The sequence below is a fragment of the Balaenoptera musculus genome, chromosome 7, assembly GCF_009873245.2.
Source record: "Balaenoptera musculus isolate JJ_BM4_2016_0621 chromosome 7, mBalMus1.pri.v3, whole genome shotgun sequence".
Classification (NCBI taxonomy): domain Eukaryota; kingdom Metazoa; phylum Chordata; class Mammalia; order Artiodactyla; family Balaenopteridae; genus Balaenoptera; species Balaenoptera musculus.
The window spans coordinates 49,946,111-49,972,467 of NC_045791.1; the positions used below are offsets into that span (position 1 = coordinate 49,946,111).

Here is a 26,357-nt window from a genome sequence, read left to right on the forward strand (position 1 = left end):
AAGGTTGCCTATCTCCACTTCATTTAGTTGTTTTTCTGGGATTTCATCATGTTCCTTCATCTGGTACATAGTCCTCTGCGTTTTCATCTTGTCTACCTTTCTGTGAATGCGGTTTTTGTTCCACAGGCTGCAGGATTGTAGTTCTTCTTGCTTCTGCTGTCTGCCCTCTGGTGGATGAGGCTATTTAAGAGGCTTGTGCAAGTTTCCTGATGGGAGGGACTGGTGGTGGGTAGACCTGACTGTTGCTCTGGTGGGCAGAGCTCAGTAAAACTTTAATCCACTTGACTGGTGATCCGTGGGGCTGGGTTCCCTCCCTGTTGGTTGTTTGGCCTGAGGCAACCCAACACTGGAGCCTACCTGGGCCCTTTGGTGGGGCTAATGGCAGACTCCGGGAGGGCTCACGCCAAGGAGTACCTCCCAGAACTTCTGCTTCCAGTGTCCTTGTCCCCACGGTGAGCCACAGCCCCCCACCCCCGCCACAGGAGACCCTCCAACACCAGCAGTAGGTCTGGTTCAGTCTCCCCTGGGATCACTGCTCCTTCCCCTGGGTCCTGATGCACACACTACTTTGTGTGTGCCCTCCAAGAGTGGAGTCTCTGTTTCCCCCAGTCCTGTCGAAGTCCTGCAGTGAAATTCCACTAGCCTTCAAAGTCTTATTCTCTAGGAATTCCTTCTCCCATTGCCGAACCCCCAGGTTGGGAAGCCTGACATGGGGCTCAGAACCTTCACTCCAGTGGGTGGACTTCTGTGGTATAAATGTTCTCCAGTCTATGAGTCACCCACCCAGCAGTTATGGGATTAGATTTTGCTGTGATTGCACACCTCCTACCATCTCACTGTGGCTTCTCCTTTGTCTTTGGATGTGGGGTATCTTTTTTGGTGAGTTCCAGTGCCTTCCTGTCGATGATTGTCCAGCAGCTAGTTGTGATTCTAGTGTTTTCAAAAAAGGGAGTGAGAGCATGTACTTCTACTCCGCCATCTTGGTTCAGGCTCCTCTTGGCACTATTTCCCACATCTATTCTGCAGATTGACACTCCTCTGCAGAAGAAGGGCCTTCTTATCTCCAGCCCAGCAGCTTTGTGCCAGGATTACTAACTTTTTGTAAAGTGAGCTTAGCAATATAATTTCCTTCCAAAGCTGGAGAGAGACCAGGTTTGCCTCGATCCCTTGTATAACTATCAACTGACCTGCTTATGAAAAATGCAGAGTCCTGGGTCATGGCCCCAGACCTACTGAATGTGGATCTCTGGTTAAGGGGCCTGGGTATCTGCACAGGAAGTTTCAGAACAACTAGGTATTAAGCTTCTGTAAAGAAAAAGGACAGGAAAACATCTCTCGAATTGGTAAATAAGAGAAAAGCAGGAGGATCCCACGGAAGTAACATCCTATTACAGAAAACATCAGTGGTGGAGGGGCTGGATTAGACATCATTTATTTCACAAAACTTTATAACTTCGTTCCAACAGATAAAGTCATTATAGCTGGTAAAAGTGCATTAAACAGGGAACCTTTCTAATTATAACTTAAGTCTTCATAAGTAAATGAAGAAACTAGAAATCTTAATATTAAAACAAGAATAAATAATAGAGTTCTAGCTAAACTTCAGTAATTTGAAGTCCTCAAGGCAACTAGTAATACTGTGTGTGTTGGCAGAAGGAGGAGAATGGTTTTATTTGAAGAACAAGGGTTAGCGGCTGGGCTTCTACAGAGACAGGAAGAGGGAAGGAAGGAGAGGGATGAAATTCACTAATCTTAGACTTTAATTTCCTTGAGAAAATAAAAGACAATCCTCACATGACATTTAAATACTTCCTCCTCCTCACGTGAATAATACACTCTGCTTCCTTACAAAACCTTCCCTGATGCACAATGAGGAAAGGGAGACAAGGCAAAGGCAGTTACGAATCCCTGTTATGTTACAGATGCTGCAAAAGCATTTGATATAAACTGTCACACTGAAACTTTACAGAACCCTCAGAGTTTGGGAAGGTGTGAAAATCGAGGCTGAGAGAAGCTGGGTGACACCCCCAAGGTTCAAAGCCAGCCAAGAGGCAGTCGAGGGGAAGTATAATCTCAAGGTTAACTTTATTTAAAACATGGCACACAATGATTTAAAAAAATAATGGGGTTTACAGTTTTAAAAGCTATAATTGGTTAAGATCATAGGGGATCTGAACCAGAGCACTGGTATATAACAAAAGCAAAAAAAAAAAAAAAAAAAGAGGAAAAGCTCAGTACCTAAACTGTGTAGTACCACCCTTTGACTGTAGATGCTGGCCATGACAAACACCTTGTGCAGCACAAATGACTGACATCAGACCTCATAATGGGCACTCTCAAACCATAAACCAGGGGATGATGAAAATGGTTTGATCATTACTCACAGGCTGGCAGCTGCTTTACCATTTGTTTGTTCTGGACAGAAGAGATCACAGTGACAGTATAATGGGCAAAAACACCTCGTAACACTGTACACTCAAGCCCAGTCCCAACATTGAAAATAATTCCTTATCCAAAAACAGGCCACAGAAGAATAGGGCTTGTCATGCTTTTTCACCATCAACGACACTCTCTGAAATACCTTTAATGGCCTTAAGACTTTAGGACCCCAAGCTGGGACCTCCATAATAGGCTCTGTATCGATCAGCTTTTAGTACATGGTGCATTCCAATCTCTCCTAAAGTTACTGAAAGTCTCAAGGTTGCAAAACTGCTAGAAGACCTCCAATACTCTCTACAAAACAGCTGACTGCAGATCTAAGAAAGAGTGAAATAAAATAAATGTACATGGAAAACATTTCAATCCCCAAAATACATAAGTAATAATATTAAATATCAAATTCTAGGCACTGGCTAAGCGTCTGTGTGCATGTGTGTGTGTGTGTGTAATATGTTATTCTCAGATGAGAGACCTGCGACTCAGGGTAAGATCTGAAATACAAGGCCTCCCATTTTAGACATGAGTAAGCCAAGGGACATCAATAATTATAAGGCATCCACTCTTTGACCAAGCTGACCAAGCAATTCCATTCCAAGGAACATGTCCTAACAAAATAGGTAACACTGTATGCAGTAATGCACGTACAATGATGTTCATTCTGGTATGGTTAGCAATTTTAAAAAACTGGAAACAGTGATTGTTTCCTTAATTTCTTTCTGATCTTTCATCACTAGTGTATAGGAATGCAAGAGATTTCTGTGCATTAATTTTGTATCCTGCAACTTTACCAAATTCATTGATTAGCTCTAGTAGTTTTCTGGTGGCATCTTTAGGATTCTCTATGTATAGTATCATGTCATCTGCAAACAGTGACAGTTTTACTTCTTCTTTTCCAATTTCTATTCCTTTTATTTCTTTTTCTTCTCTGACTGTCATGACTAGGACTTCCAAAACTATGTTGAATAAGAGTGGCGAGAGTGGACATCCTTGTCTTATTCCTGATCTTAATGCAAATGTTTTCAGTTTTTCACCACTGAGAATGATGTTTGCTGTGGGTTTGTCATATATGGCCTTTATTATATTGAGGTAGGTTCCCTCTATGCCCACTTTCTGGAGAATTTTTATCATAAATGGGTGTTGAATTTTGTCAAAAGCTTTTTCTGCATCTATTGAGATGATCATATGGTTTTTATTCCCTAATTTGTTAATACGGTGTATCCCATTGATTGATTTGCATATATTGAAGAATCCTTGCATTCCTGGGACAAATCCCACTTGATCATGGTATATGATCCTTTTAATGTGCTGGATTCTATTTGCTAGCATTTTGTTGAAGATTTTTGCATCTATGCTCATCAGCGATACTGGTCTGTAATTTTCTTTTTCTGTGATATCTATGTCTGGTTTTGGTATCAGGGTGATGGTAGCCTTGTAAAACGAACTTGGGAGTGTTCCTCCTATGCAATTTTTTGAAACGGTTTGAGAAAGATGGATGTTAGCTCTTCTCTAAATGTTTGATAGAATTTGCCGGTGAAGCCATCTGGTCCGGGAAGATTTTTTTTTTTTTTTTTTTTTTTTTTTTTTAAATTTTATTTATTTATTTATGGCTGTGTTGGGTCTTCGTTTCTGTCCGAGGGCTTTCTCTAGTTGTGGCAAGCGGGAGCCACTCTTCATTGCGGTGCGCGGGCCTCTCACTATCGCGGCCTCTCTTGTTGCGGAGCACAGGCTCCAGACGCGCAGGCTCAGTAATCGTGGCTCACGGGCTCAGTTGCTCCGTGGCACGTGGGATCTTCCCAGACCAGGGCTCGAACCCGTGTCCCCTGCATTGGCAGGCAGATTCTCAACCACTGCGCCACCAGGGAAGCCCCGGGAAGATTTTTAATTACAGTTTCAATTTCATTACTTGTGATAGGTCTGTTTATGTTTTCTAATTCTCCCTGGTTCCGTCTTGGAAAATTGTACCTTTCCAAGAATTTGTCCATTTCTTCGAGGCTGCCCATTTTATTGGCATATAGTTGCCGGTAGTAGTCTCTTATGATCCTCTGTATTTCTGTGGTGTCAGTTGTAATTCCTCCTTTTTCATTTCTAATTTTATTGATTTGTGAAAATTAAGGAAACAATCCCATTTACCACTGCAACAAAAACAATAAAATACCTAGGAATAAACTTACCAAAGGAGGCAAAAGACCTGTACTCAGAAAACTATAAAACATTGATAAAAGAAATCCGAGATGACATAAACACATGGAGAAATATACCAAGTTCTTGGATTGGAAGAATCAATATAGTGAAAACGACTATACTACCCAAAGCCATCTACAGATTCAATGCAATCCCTATCAAATTACCAGTGGCATTCTTCACAGAATTAGAACAAAAAATTTTACAATTTGTATGGAAACACAAAAGACCCCAAATAGCCAAAGAACTCTTGAGGGAAAAAAACGGAGCTGGAGGAATCAGACTCCCTGACTTCAGACTATACTACAAAGCTACAGTAATCAAGACAGTATGGTACTGGCACAAAAACAGAAATATAGATCAATGGAACAGGATAGAAAACCCAGAGATAAACCCACACACATACAGTCACCTAACTGATGACAAAGGAGGCAAGAACATACAATGGAGAAAAGACAGCCTCTTCAATAAGTGGTGCTGGCTGTTGGTGGGAATGTAAATTGATACAACAGCCACTATGGAGAACAGTATGGAGGTTCCTTAAAAAACTAAAAATAGAATTACCATATGACACAGCAATCCCATTACTGGGCATATATCCTAAGAAAACCATAATTCAAAAAGACACTTGCACCCCAATGTTCACTGCAGCACTATTTACAATAGCCAGGACATGGAAGCAACCTAAATGTCCATCAACAGAGGAATGGATAAAATAGATGTGGCACATACATTCAGTGGAATATTACTCAGCCATAAAAAAGAATGAAATTGGGTCATTTGCAGTGGCGTGGATAGACCTAGAGACTGTCATACAGAGTGAAGTAAGTCAGAAAGAGAAAAACAAATACCATATGCTAACACACATATATGGAATCTAAAAACAAAAAAAAAGTTCTGAAGAATCTAGGGGCAGGACAGGAAAAAAGATGCAGACGTACAGAATGCACTTGAGGACGCGGTGGGGGATGGGTAAGCTGGGACAAAGTGAGAGAGTGTTTTACATATGCTACCAAATATAAAACAGATAGCTAGTGGGAAGCAACCACATAGCACAGGGAGATCAACTCAGTGCTTTGTGTCCACCTAGAGGGGTGGGATAGGGAGTGGGGGAGGGAGACACAAGAGGGAGGAAATATGGGGATGTATGTATATGTATAGCTGATTCACTTTGTTATACAGCAGAAACTAACACACCATTGTAAAGCACTTATACTCCAATAAAGATGTTAAGGAAAAAAAAAAGTGATGCTGGGAAAACTGGGCAGCTACATGTAAAAGAATGAAATTAGAATACTACCTAACGCCACACACAAAAATAAACTCCAAATGGATTAAAGACCTAAATGTAAGACCGCACACTATAAAACTCTTAGAGGAAAACATAGGAAAAACACGCTTTGACATAAACCACAGCAAAATCTTTTCTGGCCCACCTCCCAGAGTAATGAAAATAAAAGCAAAAATAAACAAATGGGACCTAATTAAACTTAAAAGCTTTGGAACAGCAAAGGAAACCATAAACAAGATGAAAAGACAACCCTCAGAATGGGAGAAAATATTTGCAAATGAAGCAAGAGACAAAGGATTAATCTCCAAAATATACAAACAGTTCATGGAGCTCAATATCAAAAAAACAAACAACCCAATTAAAAAATGGGCAGAAGACCTAAATAGACATCTCTCCAAGGACATACAGATGGCCAAGGGGCACATGAAAGGATGCTCAATATCACTAATTATTAGAGAAATGCAAATCAAAACTACAATGAGGTATCATCTCACACTAGTCAGAATGGCCATTATCAAAAGATCTATAAACAGTAAGTGCAGGAGAGGGTGTGGAAAAAAGGGAAACCTCTTGCACTGGTGGTGGGAATGTAAATTGATACAGCCACTATGGAGAACAGTATGGAGATTCCTTAAAAAACTAAAAATAGAACTACCATATGACCCAGCAATCCCACTACTGGGCATATACCCTGAGAAAACCATAATTCTAAAGGACACATGTACTCCAATGTTCACTGCAGCACTATTTACAATAGCCAGGACATAGAAACAACCTAAAGGTCCAACGACAGATGAATGGATAAAGAGGATGTGCTACATAGATACAATGGAATATTACTGAGCCATAAAAAAGAATGAAATAATGCCATTTGCAGCAACATGGATGCAACTAGAGATTATCATACTGAGTGAAGTAAGTCAGAAAGAGAAAAACAAATATTGTATCTTAACACATATATGTGGAATCTAGAAAAATGGCACAGATGAACATATTTGAAGGGCAGGAATATAGACACAGACAGAGAATGGACATGTGGACACGGCAGGGAAGGGGAGGGAGGGACGAACTGGGAGATTAGGACATATATACACTACCATGCATAAAATAGATAGCTAGTGGGAACATGCTATAAAGAATAGGAAGCTCAGCTCGGTGCTCTCTGACAACCTAGATGGGTAGGATGGGCGGGGGTGGGAGGGAGGTCCAAGAGGGATGGGATATATATATGTAGCTGATGCAATTCATTGTACAGCAGAAACTAACACAACACTGTAAAGCAATTATACTCCAATTATTAAAAAAAAGTAAAAAAAAAACAACTGAAGAAAACAAAAACAAACAAAAAACAATATATAAAAATTTAAAAAAGAAGGCAACAAATTCTCAAAAGAAATAACAAAATAAAATTTAAAAACTGCAAACGATCTAACTGTCCATCAAGAAATAACTGATTATTAACTGCAGTCATTCTTGCAGTAGAATATTGTACAGCCATTAAAAATGATTGTGTAATCACAAGTAATGAAATTGAAACTGTGATTAAAAATCTTCCGACAAACAAAAGTCCAGGGACAGATGGCTTCACAGGTGAATTCTATCAAACATTTCGAGAAGAGCTAACACCCATCTTTCTCAAACTCTTCCAAAAAATTGCAGAGGAAGGAACACTCCCAAACTCATTCTATGAGGCCACCATCACCCTGATACCAAAACCAGACAAAGATACTACAAAAAAAGAAAATTCCAGACCCGTATCACTGATGAATATAGATGCAAAACTCCTCAACAAAATACTAGCAAACAGAATCCAACAACACATTAAAAGGATCATACACCATGATCAAGTGGGATTTATCCCAGGGATGCAAGGATTCTTCAGTATACGCAAATCAATCAATGTGATAAACCATATTAACAAACTGAAGAAGAAAAACCATATGATCATCTCAATAGATGCAGACAAAGCTTTTGACAAAATTCAACACCCATTTATGATAAAAAAACTCTCTAGAAAGTAGGCATAGAGGGAACCTACCTCAACATAATAAAGGCCATATATGACAAACCCACAGCAAACATCATTCTCAATGGTGAAAAACTGAAAGCATTTCCTCTAAGATCAGGAACAACACAAGGATGTCCACTCTCTCCGCTATTACTCAACATAGTTTTGGAAGTCCTAGCCACGGCAATCAGAGAAGAAAAAGAAATAAAAGGAATAGAATTTGGAAAAGAAGAAGCAAAACTGTCAGTGTTTGCAGATGACATGATACTATACATAGAGAATCCTAAAGATGCCACCAGAAAACTACTAGAGCTAATCAATGAATTTGGTAAAGTTGCAGGATACAAAATTAATGCACAGAAATCTCTTGCATTCCTATACACTAGTGATGAAAAATGTGAAAGAGAAATTAAGGAAACACTTCCATTTACCATTGCAACAAAAAGAATAAAATACCTAGGAATAAACCTACCTAGGGAGACAAAAGACCTGTATGCAGAAAAGTATAAGACACTGTTGAAAGAAATTAAAGATGATACCAAGAGCTAGAGAGATATACCATGTTCTTGGATTGGAAGAATCAATATTGTGAAAATGACTATACTACCCAAAGCAATCTACAGATTCAATGCAATCCCTATCAAATTACCAATGGCATTTTTTTTTTTAATTTTATTTATTTATTTATTTATTTATTGCTGTGTTGAGTCTTCGTTTCTGTGAGGGCTTTCTCTAGTTGTGGCAAGCGGGGGCCACTCTTCATCGCGGTGCGCAGGCCTCTCACTATCGCGGCCTCTCTTGCTGCGGAGCACAGGCTCCAGACGCGCAGGCTCAGTAATTGTGGCTCACGGGCCCAGTTGCTCCGTGGCATGTGGGATCTTCCCAGACCAGGGCTCGAACCCGTGTCCCCTGCATTGGCAGGCAGATTCTCAACCACTGCGCCACCAGGGAAGCCCCCAATGGCATTTTTTACGGAACTAGAACAAAATATCTTAAAATTTGTATGGAGACACAGAAGACCCCGAATAGCCAAAGCAGTCTTGAGGGAAAAAAACGGGGCTGGAGGAATCAGACTCCCTGACTTCAGACTATACTACAACGCTCCAGTAATTAAGACATTATGGTACTGGCACAAAAACTGAAACATAGGTCAATGGAACAAGATAGAAAGCCCACAGATAAACCCACACACCTATGGTCACCTAACCTATGACAAAGGAGGCAAGGATAGACAAAGGAGGCAAGGATATTCAATGGAGAAAATACAGTCTCTTCAATAAGTGGTGCTGGGAAAACTGGACAGCTACATGTAAAAGACTGAAATTAGAACACTCCTTCACAGCATATACAAAAATAAACTCAAAATGGATTTGAGACCTAAATGTAAGACCGGACACTATAAAACTATTTAGAGGAAAACACAGGAAGAACACTCTTTGACATAAATCACAGCAAGATCTTTTTTGATCCACCTCCTAGAGTAATGGAAATAAAAACAAAAAATAAACAAATGGGACCTAGTGAAACTTCAAAGCTTTTGCAAAGCAAAGGAAACTACATACAAGATGAAAAGACAACCCTCAGAATGGGAGAAAATATTTGGAAACGAATCAACAGACAAAGGATTAATTTCTGAAATATATAAACAGCTCATGCAGCTCAATATTAAAAAAACAAACAACCCAATCCAAAAATGGGCAGAAGACCTAAATAGACATTTCTCCAAGGAGGATATACAGATGGCCAAGAAGCACATGAGAAGCTGCTCAAAATCACTAATTATTAGAGAAATGCAAATCAAAACTACGATGAGGTATCACCTCACACCAGTTAAAATGGGCATCATCAGAAAATCTACAAACAACAAATGCTGAAGAGGGTGTGGAGAAAAGGGAACCCTCTTGCACTGTTGGTGGGAATGTAAATTGATACAGCCACTATGGAGAACAGTATGGAGCTGCCTTAAAAAACTAAAAATAGAATTACCATATGATCCAGCAATCCCACTACTGGGCATATCCAGAGAAAACCATAATTCAAAAAGACACATGCACTCCAATGTTCATTGCAGCACTATTTACAATAGCCAGATCATGGAAGCAACCTAAATGCCCATCAGCAGACGAATGGATAAAGAAGATGTGGTACATATATACAATGGAATATTACTCAGCCATAAAAAGGAACAAAATTGGGTCATTTGTAGAGACATGGACGAATCTAGAGACTGTCATACAGAGTGAAGTAAGTCAGAAAGAGAAAAACAAATATCGCATATTAACGCATGTATGTGGAACCTAGGAAAATGGTACAGATGAACTGGTTTGCAGGGCAGAAATTGAGACACACATGTAGAGAGCAAACGTATGGACACCAAGGGCAGAAAGCAGTGGGAGGTGGTGGTGCTGGTGTGATGAATTGGGAGATTGGGATTGACATGTATACACTGATGTGTATAAAACTGATGACTAATAAGAACGTGCTGTATAAAAAAATATATAAAATTTTAAAATTCAAAAAAATCTATTAGTGGAAAATAATCTGAAATATATGTATATGTAAATATCTGAATCACTTTGCTATACACTTGAAACTTATACAATATTGTAAAGCAACTATACTTCAATAAAAAGAAAGAACTATTCTCTTTTGCTAACAAAAGAAGAAAAAACATCATCGTGTAAATCTGTTTGTTGACACAAAAAATGTCCACAGATATTTTAAATGAAAATGCAGGTAGATCATAGAGCAGTAAATACAACATGATTCCAATTTTGTTTTCTGGAGAAATGACTGAGCTGAAATTGAGGTCTGCTGAAGATGGAGGGGCTGACACTTCCAAACACCTGTTTGGGGAAAGCAGCACCTGTAAGAGCCTTGGGCCACTGGACACATGGAAAACTGGGTAGAGAGTGTGAGAGGAGTCCTAAGGGTGAGGAAGGGACTAAACCATGCCACGCCCTAGGGGTCTGATTAAGGATTCTGGTTTTCACCCCAGAAGATCAATGGGAAGTTTGCATTTCACAGATGAGGCACAGGGGGTTCAGCTGATGCTCAAGACTATGTATGCTGTGAGTGAGTGGTAGAGCCAGGGTCAGGCTGGGGCCTGTCTGCAGAGCCTAAGCTTGGTCGTAACTTTCAGTCACAGACATCTGTGCATCCCAGCTTCCTGATCGTGCGCCTCTCCCTCTCTCCAGGCCTTTTCCGCCTCTTTCCAGGTTTGGTTTCTCATTTTCCTCTTCCTTTCTCTCCTTCCTCTACCTCCTTTTGCTTTCCAAAAAGTCACAGAGAAAGCCCACCCCCTCAGAACTTTGTCCTTATCCCCTAAGGGATCCTTCCCATCTGGATAAAACAGGACCTTCCCAGTTCCTCCCCAATTGAATTACAATCAGCCAACAAGCTGGCTGTACAACAACCAAAACAATTTCAAATGGTCTTTTAAATCTGGGTTAAATTAAAGGCCGTTGTTTGAATCTCTTAGCTCTGTTATTGCTTTGTAAGTTGTAATATAAGACTCTTTGCCTTTCTGTATGTCTATGTGTGAGAAGAAAATTAAAAAGTTATTATAACACCCTTCTAAATCAGTATTTGAATTTGTGAGACTAATTTTATGGGAAGCTTAGAAAATCCTCTATCAAAGTGCAACCTTAAATGGGCCTCTTGAATTTTAATTTGTTTTAAAGCTACTGAATTTCAAAGTAAAAAGAAATTTTAAAAAAATACTTATGGATTTTTTTTAAAAAACAGAGCCACACATCTCTATTATGTCAGTCAAATCTGATTAACATAAAACAGGCAGAGTCCTCTGCCCCACCCCACATGATTTTCAGGCATGTGTACCACGCCCTCTGCTGGCCTCACCACATTTCCGGAATGACCATAATGTAGTAAGGGACTAAGGAGGAAATAGGGCAAAACATCTGCATTTCTTTCGTTGGCATGGAGTTCTTCCTTTCTGAATTATGTACAAAAGTTCCATTATTTTCTGTCTCTTCTACCTTCCCTTCTCCAGAATGTCATACTTGTTTTAAAGATTTACAGGATCTTGATATAAGCGTTAAGTTTAAATTATTTCCCCTAAATGAAGAGATAAGTAACAGGTAACCCAAAATGAGAGAGTACTGAAAACTAATTTAAATCTAGTTTAGAAATATATTCCTAATTAGATGTGGCTTCAGGTAACAGGAAAACTTACATGCATACTGGCTGGGTGAAGAAAATGACAATATAGAAACATGCTGAGTGCTAGGGACAAAATTTTTGCTGCCAAGCAATCCAAAGTGGATAATGCACAATTGTTAGATAATAAAATCTAACCATTCTATTTTATAAGGCAGCAAAGGTGAATAAAATTAATTGGCTCACCCAAGACACTTAGCAAGTTGGAGATAACAAAGGATTTTAAACCTGGGATCAGAGAAACTCTGAGTCTTAGACTTGAAATACAAGAACACAGCACCAACTGAAAAACATCTTAGCAATTCTCCGTTAAAACTAAAAGCAGGGCTTCCCTGGTGGCGCAGTGGTTGAGAATCTGCCTGCCAATGCAGGGGACACGGGTTCGAGCCCTGGTCTGGGAAGATCCCACATGCCGCAGAGCAACTAGGCCCGTGAGCCACAACTGCTGAGCCTGCGCATCTGGAGCCTGTGCTCCGCAACAAGAGGCCGCGATAGTGAGAGGCCCGCACACCGCGATGAAGAGTGGCCCCCGCTTGCCGCAACTAGAGAAAGCCCTCGCACAGGAACGAAGACCCAACACAGCCAAAATTAAATAAATAAATTAAAAAACAATAGCAAATAAAATGTGGAAGGAAGGAACATTTTAAAAAAAAAAAACTAAAAGCAGATTTGCTTTGCCTCCCCTCGTGCTCTCACGTCAACACCTACATAGGTTGTCATCATAACTTCACAGCCCTGCTTGCTGAACTTCAATTCCAAAGATACTTATTGATTGACCAAGACACTGTGCTGGGTACTGGGGACATGGGGGATAATATGACACCATTCCTACACCCAAGGAGCTCACAGTCTGGTACAGAAGGCAAAAGTATAAGGAAATAAACTACCAACGGTGCAACGTGCAACGAGGGAATTATGCCTGAGGTTCAGAAGCAGCAGGAATGAAGGACGGATGAACCGTCTGGGGTGCAGGGCTCGGGGTGTGGTACGAGGAAGCTCCACTGGAGAAGCGCTAGCGTTGGAAAACTACAAGCTCAGGGAGAAGCCGAAACAGAGGGACCAGTACGTGCACCTTCATGGAGAACACGCATGGGATTTCAGGAGTGTATTGGTGGGAAAGGAGATTCAGTAATCCTGCAGGAGTGTGTCCAGGGTGAGGTGGCAAGTGGCTGAATGAAAGGCTGGAGAGAGGCCCAAACACAGATCACAGGAGCTTTGCGTGGTCCTTATCCTGCAAGTGACATGGACCTTAATCTATCAGCGGCAGGAACTTGAACCTTACCCTGTAATTCACAAGAGGCCATTGACTGGTTTTAAACCAGGGAGAAGGAACAATCATATTAGGGTTTTGACAAGATCAAAAAGGCATCTGCTAAGTTTTTATACTAGTTTTTCTGCAACCATAGACAAATTCCTTTCCATTCTTTGTGGTTTATTTACTTTTAAAAGACATGGTATGCTAGTATTAGAGTGAGCTGTAAAGCTGAATAAAGACAAACTACCTTAATGGCAGTCAGTACCTTGTATGTTATCAGTGATGCGCAGTGAATACCGGATGGGCAGACAGTCAGGGCCCCTCTCCCAGCACACACATGCCAGTTAAGTTTCCAAAAGTTAGTTGAATGCATACAAGCTTTGGAAAAAGTTAGAAAATTTCCCAAAGGCAAAAATGAAGCACATAATGTACTTGAACACAAAGGTCTCAAAAATCCAGCTGGATGTGAAATAAGGCCACTGATTCTGCCTATTCATTTCCAGTAACAGAAGACAATCAGTTCTCTACAAACTAAGTTGTACAAACACTATCTCTCACAATATTTTCAGAATGTATGTCATTATTTTTAAATTTCCAAAAGTGGATCTCCGAGATCTGTAAAAGTTTAAAACATTCTCTTAAGCAGTTGGTATCTTTAAAAGATACCTCAACCTGAAAATACAGACATTCGTCCTAAATTGGGCCGCCAGGATTAGCAAATCACAATTTCCAGAGTGGATCCTTTCTGCTCTAAGTCAAATGCCACCAGAAAGAGGCCACTTACCCAGAATATATGCATTTTTAAATTCAATTCACCAACTGAATTGAAAGTGATTTATGATGCTTTTTCCCCTTGCTCTTTCCTCTCTCCTCCCCTCTGCCTAATTCACCCCCAGCACAAACACCAGTCAAGTTCCTTACATCAGGCATAGAACAAAAGGAAGACACCCACAGCTGCAACGGTTTTTATAGACGAGGAAGCAATTCCTGTCCACAGAGACTGAGAGCAAATGAACTATTCTGATAGCGCCCCCTAGTGACCAAGAGCACTTTATGAACTCTGCACGCTAAACTGATGAAAAGCAATGCATTTAAAATTTTAAAAATAGCAAACACATCAATGAACTTACCCTCTGGGAACACCTGTCCAGTTAAACCAATAACGTTAACCTCTGGCCAACTGTTCTCTCAGCTCTAAAATAGGAAAACTAACATTCCCAACCACCGTAGTCCTCCCCCCTGTGAGCATGTGAGTTCCTCAATAAGATATAGTCCCAAGTACATACAGCTGTTTTTAAACAAGAGGAAGTGGAAAAGAAATACAAAGCAATAAGAGGACACGCACCCTCGGCCCTACTTGGGTCATCAGGAGTATTTCTGTTAAACCCATAACATACATGGTGATGAGCATAGAGTTGTGTTCACTTCTCCTTCACAGGTATATACACTTTGACTCTCTCCTTCCCTATTTTACTGGCTCTGAGGAGAAGTGCAGGGGCCAGTGAACCTTCTGGAACTTTCTGCCACCACCCAGAACGGTATTAGTTTGACCACAAAATACTGGAAGCTCTCAAATCATATCTTCAACACTGAGACTTTTCTTTCTGACATGAATTATGTAAAACATAAATGTTAGGTTACTGTGATCTGTTAATAGAAAGTGTAATTTAAAATGAAATTGGTAATAACAAGAAGTACTTAAACCATCACCCTTCAACCTCCTGCCCAGTAAAACAAACAAACAAACACCCCAACTGACTGAGGTGCCTAGTACTCGGTGCTAGTACCTAGTAGTTCAGTAGGGGCCTAACATACTTTGGATCCTTCTACTCCAGCCGAACCTGAGACCTTCATCCAAGCTGGAAACTTTTGCTCAGCTCCCGGTCCACAGCCACAGAGAATTAAAAGCCATCACTGCCCTCTACTGGGCAGACTTGGAACAAAACTAAAAATCCACCCATCAAGCGTTTGAAATCACCTAATTTCTTCTCTGGTTTCTTGATAATGTATAACCTTCAATATCTTATAAATTAATTATAAGATTCCAGGAGGGAAAAAAAAAAGCAAGTTTGCAAAAATTCAGTCATTTTCCCTCTTTATCGACTAAAAGGAAGAGACTAAATGATAGCAAACTGGGAGGTTGGCTTCAGATTCAGCCACTACATGACAGCATGACCTTGGTCGGGGCCCAACCACCCTAGGTCTCAATTTTCAGGCCTGCAAATTGAAGGATTGCAAACCAGGAGACATTTATGATCCTGGTTGCTCTTTGCCATTCAGATTTCAAAATATTCATAGCTTTTTCTTAACCAGTCTTAATAATCTAACATATGATATCCTCTGTCCTATTACTGAGGACTTCATTGATTATTATAAGTCTTCAGTAATGAGACAGATGTAAACCAAGTGTTTTGCATGTGCATTAAGGCCCACAATAAGTATGAGTTTCCCTCTCTCCCCTCCCCAGGTTCCCCGATTGACCAGCTCCATGACCCTTTCCATTCCTGTAGTACGTATTCTATGCCCATATCCTAAAGTATTTATTCTCTGCTACTCTTTCAATTTTCCAGGTTTTGTGATGCTTGCACTGTGTTCCCCACTGAAAGGTGAGTTTCACTGGCTGGACTGTGTCCTTTATCTGTCTGCACCTCAATGTCCACTACTGGTAGCAGCGGTTGTAATGGTAGCAGCTGTTATAGCAGCAGCAGAAACAGGAACAGCAGCAGTTGGTGCCCCCAGCAACAGCAGCAGCAGTGAAACAGGTTACAAAAACAATACTGGGGTTTCTCTGGTGGCGCAGTGCTTAAGAATCCGCCTGCCAATGCAGGGGAAATGGGTTCGAGCCCTGGTCCAGGAAGATCCCACATGCTGCGAAGCAACTAAGCCCGTGTGCCACAACTACTGAGCCTCTGATCTAGAGCCTGCAAGCCACAACTACTGAGCTCGTGTGCTGCAACTACTGAAGCCTGTGCACCTAGAGCCCGTGCTCCGCAACAAGAGAAGCCACCGCAATGAGAAGCCTGCACACCGCAACGAAGAGTAGCCCCTGCTCGCCACAACTAGAGAAAGCCCGCGCGCAGCAACGAAGACCCAACGCAGCCAGAAATAAATAAATAAATAAATAAATAAAAGTTTTAAAATAATAATAATACCTGCCCTACCTGTCTTGGAGCACAATTGTTTAAAATAAATAAGCATATACGAAAGCAATCTAAAAGCTGTAAAAGCATAACAGCTCTGTGTGCATTTAACTCTTACTATTCTTAGGCTCTTTACAAACACACATCCTGCACTTCACCCAGTAGAGGGGATTGCTACAGAGAGGGAACGCCCTGGCTCTTGCCCACTGTCAGTACTTTGATAGGGCAGAAAAGAACACATGAAGACAGGTGAATAGGCAACGGTGATGAAATAACGGCTGCCATTCTTTCCTTCTTTCTGTAGGCGTCCATGGGCTCTTACTCCATTCCACCCAAAGCAACAGCAATAGACAAACACCCACATCACCCACCCCCACCTGCCCGCGACCAGGCCTCTTTCCTCACGCCCTGTTTCACTACTTATTTCTAAAATGCCTGTCTCCTATACCCGCAAAAATCATTCTCCTTATTTACATGATAGTCACGGCATCCACTGTTGGACTGAGCACCCGCTATGAGTCAAACACAGCACCAGACTCCCTGGGCAGATCATCTCTCACCCCCAGGGCAGCACAACGTCCGTGTCCTTGGCTCCATTTGACAGATTAGGCTCAGAAAGATTAGGCAGCTCACCCAACAAAGGACACAGATCCAACTGCTTCTGCTTCCAGACCCGGTGCAGAGTCTGCAGCAGCACCATTACCACCTCCCACCTCAATGTGAACGTCACACGCTAGCAAAGGGCTCCTCGTCTGCAAGATTGCTCAGAAGTCATAGGGAAATCCTATCATTAACATCCTATGAATGCACAACCATAATGACACCAAGCAGATATGTTTCCTTGAAAAACGACTAATGACCCAGTACATTCACTTTACTTTTTAATGTTTAATATAAAGAAGGAATGTAATATTAATGAATTCTTCCTATTAAGAGGTAATTGTGTTTACAGTGAAGAAGCTGGCAGATACCTCCTTACACATGTGGCAACATCACCAGTAAAGGACTAAATCAACATCATAGGCCTCTCAACATGATATGCCAAGAGGAACGTGGCATCACTTCCTAGATATTCCCGTCAAAAATGCATACGCTGAATCTAATCGTGAAGAAATATCAGACAAACCCAAACTGAGGGACAGTCTACAAAATAACTGTCCTGTACTCTTCAAAAGTGTCACAGTTGTAAAAGGAAAAGAAAGACTATTCCAGATTAAAGGAGACTAAAGGAGACATAGCAACTACATGATTCTGGATTGGATCCTGGACCAGGTAAATGACCAATGGCAAAACTGGCAAAATTGGTATGAGATCTGAAAATTAATCCTGTCACTGTTAGTAAATCTCCTGATTTTGACAATTATACTGTTATGTTAAAGAATGTCCTTGTTTTTAGAAGATACACACTGAAGTATATTTAAAGATAAAGGGCATCACGTCTATAGTTTTGAAACATTCCAAAAGAAAGAGTGAGAGAAAATATACACAGAAATGTTTGTACTATTTTGTTAACATTTTTGTAAGTCTGAAATTATTTCAAAACACAAAGTAAAAACAGTAGAAGTTATCAATACATGTCAAGTATTAAATAAATGTGAATTGTAATATTCCTACCTACTGATTCCTAAGCACACACACAGGATGATCAAAACGAACCAACAGCCTTGCGTCCTTAATATGAAAGCAATCTTAGAGACTGATATAAGAAATTCTGGTACCCACAAATACCACCCTAGTTTTTCCAACTCACAATGGTTCCACTCAAACGTAGCAGTGATACAATACCCCTTTCCTCCTTCTGATAATCACTAACCATTTCTACCTTCTCAATTTCATAATTAAGAAAATTCAAACCAAAAATCCTCCAGTGACTCTACTTCCCATGAAAACACAGACAACCAGAATAAAAAGATACACTGTGTATTACATTTCCCCACCTCATCCTTTTTCTGGCCAATACACGTTTGGCTAAGCGGTTGGCATTTAGACATCCCTTCGCCCCTGCCCTGCCCTGCATCGATGGGTTTTAGCCACAGAAAAGTATATGATGTGAGTGTGAGTGTGGTGACTCAAGGTTCATTTTGCTAACGTAAAACAGAGACATCAGCCAACCCTGACACTTAGATGTTCCTACAGAAAGTGCACACAGCCTGAAGCATCTGCATTTGATCCTAACAGAATGATTTACACCTTCTCCACCCAGTGATTCCAGTAGTGTAAATGGTGGAACACCTCGCGGTCAAGCTTTCAAACCTCAAAAGATGGCTGGAGACGGGCCACTAAAAAGCCACATGAGAAGGACTAATGGCTATGAAGCCTTTTCTTCTCATGCACAAGGATAAGCGAAAAGTTGAAAAGAAGTTATACAGCTGAACTTCACCCTGTTCTCATGGGTCATTATTAGCACGTTCTCATTTAGAATTTACAGAGTGTGCTCAGGTCCAGAAACATCAAATCTCCCATTACCCTTTATCACATTCCTGGGGTCAGACAGAATTTCTATTTCACAGACAGAAAAATCAAGGCAAAAGAAAATTAAGATGATCCCTAAACAACACTACCTTTTAGCCAAAGAACCCAGAATGGACCAAATATGCTGCCTTCAAGAGAAAAAAAACAAAAAAAACCACAAATATCCCTGATTTCTGCAATTAACACATCCAAAAAAAAAAATCATTTTATGTCACTAAATTACCAGAGAAGCCACACTGGTCTGTTTCTATTTTTTTATATTTTTTTCCTGATTTAGAGGAGTCATTGTGGATGCAGACAAGATCACATACCCACATGGAATTATGCGGCTCTCAACTAATGCTTCACATTCTGGGCAAACATGAATATGATAAGCCTCCGTCTCTGTCGCACCAAAAGACCACGTTGATGGGCTCCACAGGACCTCCTGAGAGCAGCTACAATACCAGTCCTTCTCTCTCTTAAATATGAGAGTTATTCATGTTACTGAAAAATAGCTCTTAATTTTGATTACCATAAAGGAGGAGAAGCAGAGACTATGGTTTACGACAACAAATTTCAAATCAACATGGTTGCCTAAATATCCAGAGCTTGGTCAACAGGCCCAGCTGTCACATAAACACTGGTATATCAATGAACTGTCTGTTCCTGTTTTAAAAACAACAAACTGAGGTGACAAAAGTCAAGGGACCAACATCAACAGTTATCCTCTAAGGAACAAATCCCCACCAAGAAACTAGAGCACCATCAACTAGTGGGCACCACAGCAAACAGGAAGGGAGACAGCTGAGCAGATGCCGATAAAGGCAAGTCTAAGGATGAATAACACAAATAACACTAAGGACTCCCCTGTATCAACTTTTAAATTAAATTTACTTAAACACTGTAAGGACCTAAGACAAGCAAAGACATAGTGCCACAAAGGTTTTCAACGCACATGGTAATTAAAATAATATTTACTTCCTAGTGGCCAGTAAGCCTGAATGAGGAGTTGCAAACACGGAACAGTATGGCTGCTTATCAACATCATGAGCCCAGGGGAAGGAGGGCAGTTTGTCTATTATTAACAGGAAGCCTAGGAACAAGTATATGCCAAGCACTTGGGGGGCTCAAGTGAGTGACAAACAAGAGTTTCAAATGGTCTTTCCTTGGTCCACTGACGCATGTGTTCATTGAGTCAGCAGACGTTTTGTGGGCACTTACTATGAACAAGACACACACTGACTGATGCTGACCAGGACAGCATACCTGCCACGGAACCTACTGGCAAGGAGTAGAGTGTAGCTGATAACCAAAGTGCACTTTCAAATGAGAATTATGACAGGAAAACAGCCAAGCTGGAGAGCCAGAAGAGCATTATTATGGGCCCCTGTCTTCTCTATTAAGACGTTTAAAGAACTAATTTATATTCTCCCTTTCCTCCTTTGTGTGACTCTCAGCTGTGTGGCCATTTTCCATTTGAAGGGATGGATGACAAAACAAGCCCTGAGGAGTAAGTAAAAGGGCAGAAGACATGCTTGGAAAATCATATCTCCCGAAACTCTGGCTGCTTATTGTTTAAGATACGTGCAAAATGGAATTTGGAATGCACAACACACTAATACGTAATAATATGTACTAAATAATCTAAATTTAAAAAAAAAAAGGAAAGAAAACAAAGTGAGAGTCTGAGCAGATTCTTCATTGATGGAATCTCAAAGGAAAATATGGGTTATGTAGTAAGAACTATAGATGGTTCAATTTTCGCTGGAGTTTAGAATATAGTTGACCCTTGAACAACACGGGTTTGAAGTGCACAAGTCCATTTATACGTGGATTTTTTTCGATAGTAAATGCTACAGTACAACACAACCCACAATTCATTGAATCCACAGATACAGAGGAACCACACATACAGAGGGCCGACTATAAACTGTACTCAGATTTTTGACTGCGCAGAGGGTTGGCAAGTTGTTCAAGGGTCAACTGCATAAGGCGGGAAGTTGAAATGGTGCCATGAATTCAAGGCTAAGGGGCTTGGACTTTATTTGATAGGAACCTTTTTCTTTCCCCCATTTATTTCCTTTTGTTTTTGTTTAATTTTGGAAACCACTTTTGAGCAATTAAGTGCCATGATTAGAAAGTTAATCTTGCACTAGTGTCTAAGGAGGAATGGGGTGGGGGAGGAGAGTAGTTAGAAATCCACTGCAAATGTTCAATTAAAAACAGGAGGAAACATTCCAAGCAACGTTGCAGAGGGAAACGTGGAGAGGACTTGGAGCGGGTTTAGATGGGGAAGACAAAGAAGGAGGCCTAAAAATCATCCCAGAGCTCTGAGGTCGGGTGGCTCAGAAAGCAGCAGAGAGCACAGGGAGATGAGGTTTGGGAGGGAAGACACACAGTTTGGAAACACTGCACAGGGGGCTGGAGGTGTGAGGCTGGAGCTCCAGGAAGGATGCAGGCCTGGGAAAGTTCCTCCCGGGGAACAGCGACAGGATGTGATCAGAGGGAAACCAAAAACAATGTCCTTTGGGGACACATACTGTACAAATCAATGGCTTTCTAACAGCTTTCTTCAACTCCGGTTGGCGTTTTAGTTATCTGATCAAAAGGCCCCATGCTAGATTCCGACACCCCAGAGAAGTGCTCCAGGCACCTCCTTCAGCCCTCTGGATGGAGCGCTCGCACTCCGTTGGGCACTTTGACTTTCTGTTGCCTCAGACTGAAGCTTCAGCTTCTCTGTGCTGCCCCTTGGGATGTGCCACTCTGATGGACCATCACTAAAGGTTCACTTTTCCCTCTGAGCGGTCCCAGAGACCAACCCTGGCTCAGGTCTCCGCAGTCAGCGCAGCAATCCCCCATCCCTGGCTCAGGCCCACAGCGCGAGAACCAGCCCACTCCAAAGGATTCTGTGGGTCCAGGAGAGGGGCTCAGATACCCACACAGAATGGGTCATTTCTTGAAGTCTATTTTAAAATCTGTTTAAAGCAATTCTAAAGCATCAGCTAAATGTATTTCATACCCAATGTTTTAGAAAGGGCAATGTCTGGAAGTTAACAGTCCAAGTCACCCACACCTAGTTATGATGAGATGCAATCTCTCATGCCTATTTCTTTGTCAATTTTATTTACAGAGCAGACAACTCAGATTCATATCACCTTTCCCTATAACTATTAATTGTAAAAAGGAAAAAAAAAACAAAGACGCTTCCTCTTTCTAAACCTGTTGACTACGTCAATATTTTAAATTATAAATATCTAATATAATTTTCAAATCAAACTAAACTAAACCAAACCAAACCAGAGGTTAAATTTTGTTAGGTTTCATACCATGATGAAATCTGTAATAACAAATAAATAAAACTCTGGGTAAAAACACATAAATAAATACACTCACATATACATACCATTTAAAAACATCTAAATACTAGAATGGAAAGTTTTTCAGGTAATTATTAGCATAATTTAGTTCACACAGCGTAGACTACAAAAAAACCAAGGGTCTTTTATGACGAAAGAACCTATATCCCACAGATATTCAAAATAACCATTAAAAATAAAAGTTTTGTTTTTCGTGTTGTCATTTCAAACTGATTTAAAACGACTGTTCCTCTTCAGTAAAATCCCCCCGCCCCAAAAGATATTCAAAGATATTTTACCTCTCCAGTGTTTAAGCCTCAACATAAGCCCCTCCCCTCTGACCTTCCTTAAACAAGCCGATAAGTGGAAAAATGAAGTCATTTGAGCTTCACACCGAAACACAGAGCAGCAGACTGAGATAACAAAAAGGCAAAATTCAGTTATCTGAGTAATCGCTGATCAGATAACCTCTACATAACATATCCTGAGTATGTGGAAATCTTTTTCCTATTTTTCTATAGGCTCCATTTCCCTGGATGGGGAGCAGCTCCCACTGGGGCAGGAGGGCTCATGGCACTTACCTTTTTGGCTCTTTGGGCTATGTCTGGTGTTCTTGTAAGCAGCTTCTCAATCAGGTACTCTCTGTTCTGCAAAACAAATATTCCCAACAGTTTAACATCAAATACAATACACTGAAATTCATAGTGATTTCAAAATAGCAGATTTACTTGGGTTAAGCATGTTACCTTGGCTTTCTGGAAGAATTTGCATTTTAAAAGTTCTGCTGCTGTGGGCCTGAAAGATCAATAATAAATTAGAGTTGAAACAATGACCACTCAATAAAGACACTGCCTTGACGAAACAACTTAATCCTAGAGTCTTTCTGGAAGACCAGTTTCAGGAATAGCAAAGCCACAGACTAAATTAATCATAAGCTGGCACCAAATTAAATGGTGCCAATTTTCCAGTTCCTTCCAAACACCTCTACTGCAAAACTCCTCCTCTACATAAACTCCTGTTAAGTTAAATATGTGGGGCATGATCAATCTTCCATCCTTCATCCTTACACTTCACTAAGTGAATTCAGTGTTTCTAAAAGGTGGCAGACTGACACGTCTGTGAGCTAAATCCCTGTATTTATTAAGAAGCAGCACAAGCTGCGATATGACCCTATCAAAGAAACTGTGTCCACAGTGTCCTATGATTCCCCAAGAGCAGCAGCTTCTGCAAGGGGACCACGCAGCATGCGTACAAGCTCTGTCTGGCCACCGAGTCAGCCGGGCTCAAGTGTCCACGGACTATTGTTTTTCAGGGGAAGGTAATTAATAGAATGGTGATTAACAGAATGCAGATTCATTTAAAAGCATTATGGGATTGGTCTGATTGTTTCCTCATGGTGTCATTTAACTTGTTTCTCTGTCCTGTATTTCCCATAAACTGCAAGTTGGTTCTGACGGCTTGGCTAGGTTGACACAAGCATTTGGGGGAAGAACACATCATAGATGACACACATCTTACTGCAGCATGTGGGAGGCACATAATGATAGGTTATTTCAGCGGGAGGGATGCTAAGTTTAGCCGCGTGGTCCCCAGGCCCAAGGTGTCTCCATGGTAAGGGTTAAGTTTTCGGCACTGCAATTGGCAAGTATTCTGTTGGATAATACATTGCCACGATATGAATATCCTGTTCCGGAGAAACTTTCACCTGATGATCTTAGCATCTTTGCCTTAAATAATTATTTCATTGGAGGTGGCAGAACACAGATTTTCTACTTCTCTCATTCCTTCTACGTTTAATAACTGGCACTCTTCCATAAAGAATAGCTTCTTTCATCAATAGTTCCCGCAGTCATGCAGGAAGAATCACATAAACCGAGAGGATAGGACAGTCAGCAAGACAACTGGTCTGATCTCTTCAAAAAGTCGGTGTCATAGAAGAAAAGGGGAGACGTGAGGGGACTCTTCTAGATTAAAACAGACTTAAAGGAACATACAACCAAATGCAACACATGCCCCTCTCCTGAGTCCTGATTTGAACAGGACGGGGAGAGGCTGCAAGAGACATTTAGAAATAGAGACAGGTGAGTGTGCTAGGTATAGGACAATTTTAGGAAATTAATGTTCATTTACTTAGTGTGGAAAAGCATTGTGGTTACGTAGGAACGTGTCTGCATTTGGAGGGAATGCAAGCTGAGGTATTACATCTGTTACTTATTTTCAAACTGTTCAGCAAATAAAATGTGGGTAAATAGGGACAGCAGATATGGGAAATGTGAATAATTGTTGAATCTTGGTGTTGGTGTAGAAGCAAACACTGTACAATTTTTGCACCTTTTCTGTATGTTTTAAATTTTTCATAATAAAAAACTGGGAGGGAGGAGGGAAGTATGACTGAATACCATTAGGTCTCCTCTCGGGCAGTGGCTGCCAAAGGGACCAAGACTATTGTGTTAAGGGGATCCAAGTTTAAAGGGAGTCCTCACACTTGAAGAGATTGGAAACCAGTGCTTTGAACCAGGAAGCTTCACTAAAATGTTTCCAGGGACAAAACCCAAGCGTATAAAAGAATTAGGAAACATCATTAAGTGCAACGGTATACAAACTGTGTAAGTCTGCAGGGGCCATAAACTGTTATTTCTGTGCAAAGAAATTTTCTCTTTCAATTGTTATTGCTCTTTTCCTCAATTTCAAGTGGAACACTGGTTAGGGGGTACCTAACAAAGAACCCCAAATCACCATAGCCACTGCAACCAAGAGCCCCTAATTGCTAATCGCTTGGAGTAAACAAAGGTCTAAACAATAGGTGGGCCACGCTTTAAATTTTGTGTTCCGTATCCCTTGGTAAGCTGGTTCAAATTCATGAATTTGTACCTTGGACCTTGTTGTTGGACCTTGTTTACCAGGCACTAGAACTAAAAGGGATAACTGAAGTGATTTAACTTTGGTTGTCTCTTTAACGTAGACTACTCTTAGTGATTATTGGCAAAGTTTTTGGCTTCCAGCTACTCCAAACTCATCATTTCATTCTCTCAGTAAATATATACTGAGCATCTGCAGTTTGTCAGGCATCATGTTAGGTGCTAGGCACACTCTAATGACGACAGACATAAATACTACCCTCAGCAACTTACAATCTGGCAGATAAGAGTTAGAGCGTGCTGTCAGACTGTAAGAGGAAGGTCAGAACATTCAAACACGTGAATTGTGTTTGGGGAAAGGAGAGGACTACTGAGAAAACATATAAGAGGAACCAGTACACAAGGGACTGACCATGTTTGTTTGGTACCTTACCATACGAAACAAAATTTTAAAAACCAAGAGGCATACAAAATAACTTAGATTTAACTTTTTAGAGTGAAAAGAAAAGAAACCTAAGAAAATCAAGATGGTGAAGGAACTCCAGGCCACTCTTTTGGTAGAAACCCTCATCCCCTCTGGTCAATAGCGTTACGACACAGCCTCCCGGTGAGTCTGTCTGCCACTTCTCTCTTCCTCATTCCAACCCACCACCCACACTGCTCCCTAGCTGGCTTCTAAATGAAAACAATTTCTTATCCCTCCTAATGAATTTCAGTGGCCTGAGACCCTGACTCCTCCAGCCCCATTTCCCATCACGCCCCACGTGAACTCTATCCTCCAGCTACGGTGATGGTCTCAGCCATCTCTTGCTCTTTCATGACAAAGCACACACTGCTTTTCTTGCTTTAGAATGTTTTGTGACCAACTGGCACACCTTTGCTCGTCAGTCAAGAACCCATTTAAACGCCATCCGTCTTCAGAGGTGTTTCTCCCAGGTCCTATAAGTAGCGGAATTCATTGCTCCCACCTTGGTGCTCACCCACCAATCCACCACACTTTGCAATCATCTGTTCCTGTATCTCCCTGCCTCCACCCCCACGAGGTTATAAGCCTTTCCAAGAAAGGGACCACACAGTATTCATTTTTTATATCTCCAAAGCCTAACACAGAGCACAAAACTGCTATAGCTCAGTTTCATGCTATAATCAAATATGGGGTAAAAGTGATGCCACTAGACACTGGAGCCCCAAACCAC

The 26,357-nt window shown here is 41.0% G+C and overlaps 1 protein-coding gene across 1 annotated transcript in view; it reads right to left on the reverse strand.

Annotated features, from left to right (window-relative positions):
* Window positions 1–26,357, reverse strand: part of STK39 (serine/threonine kinase 39) — a 301,651-nt gene that overhangs the window by 157,238 nt on the left and 118,056 nt on the right. The window contains 2 exon segments of the mRNA XM_036858821.1: window positions 22,885–22,950; window positions 23,050–23,098. Coding sequence (XP_036714716.1) covers window positions 22,885–22,950; window positions 23,050–23,098 — 115 coding nt within the window.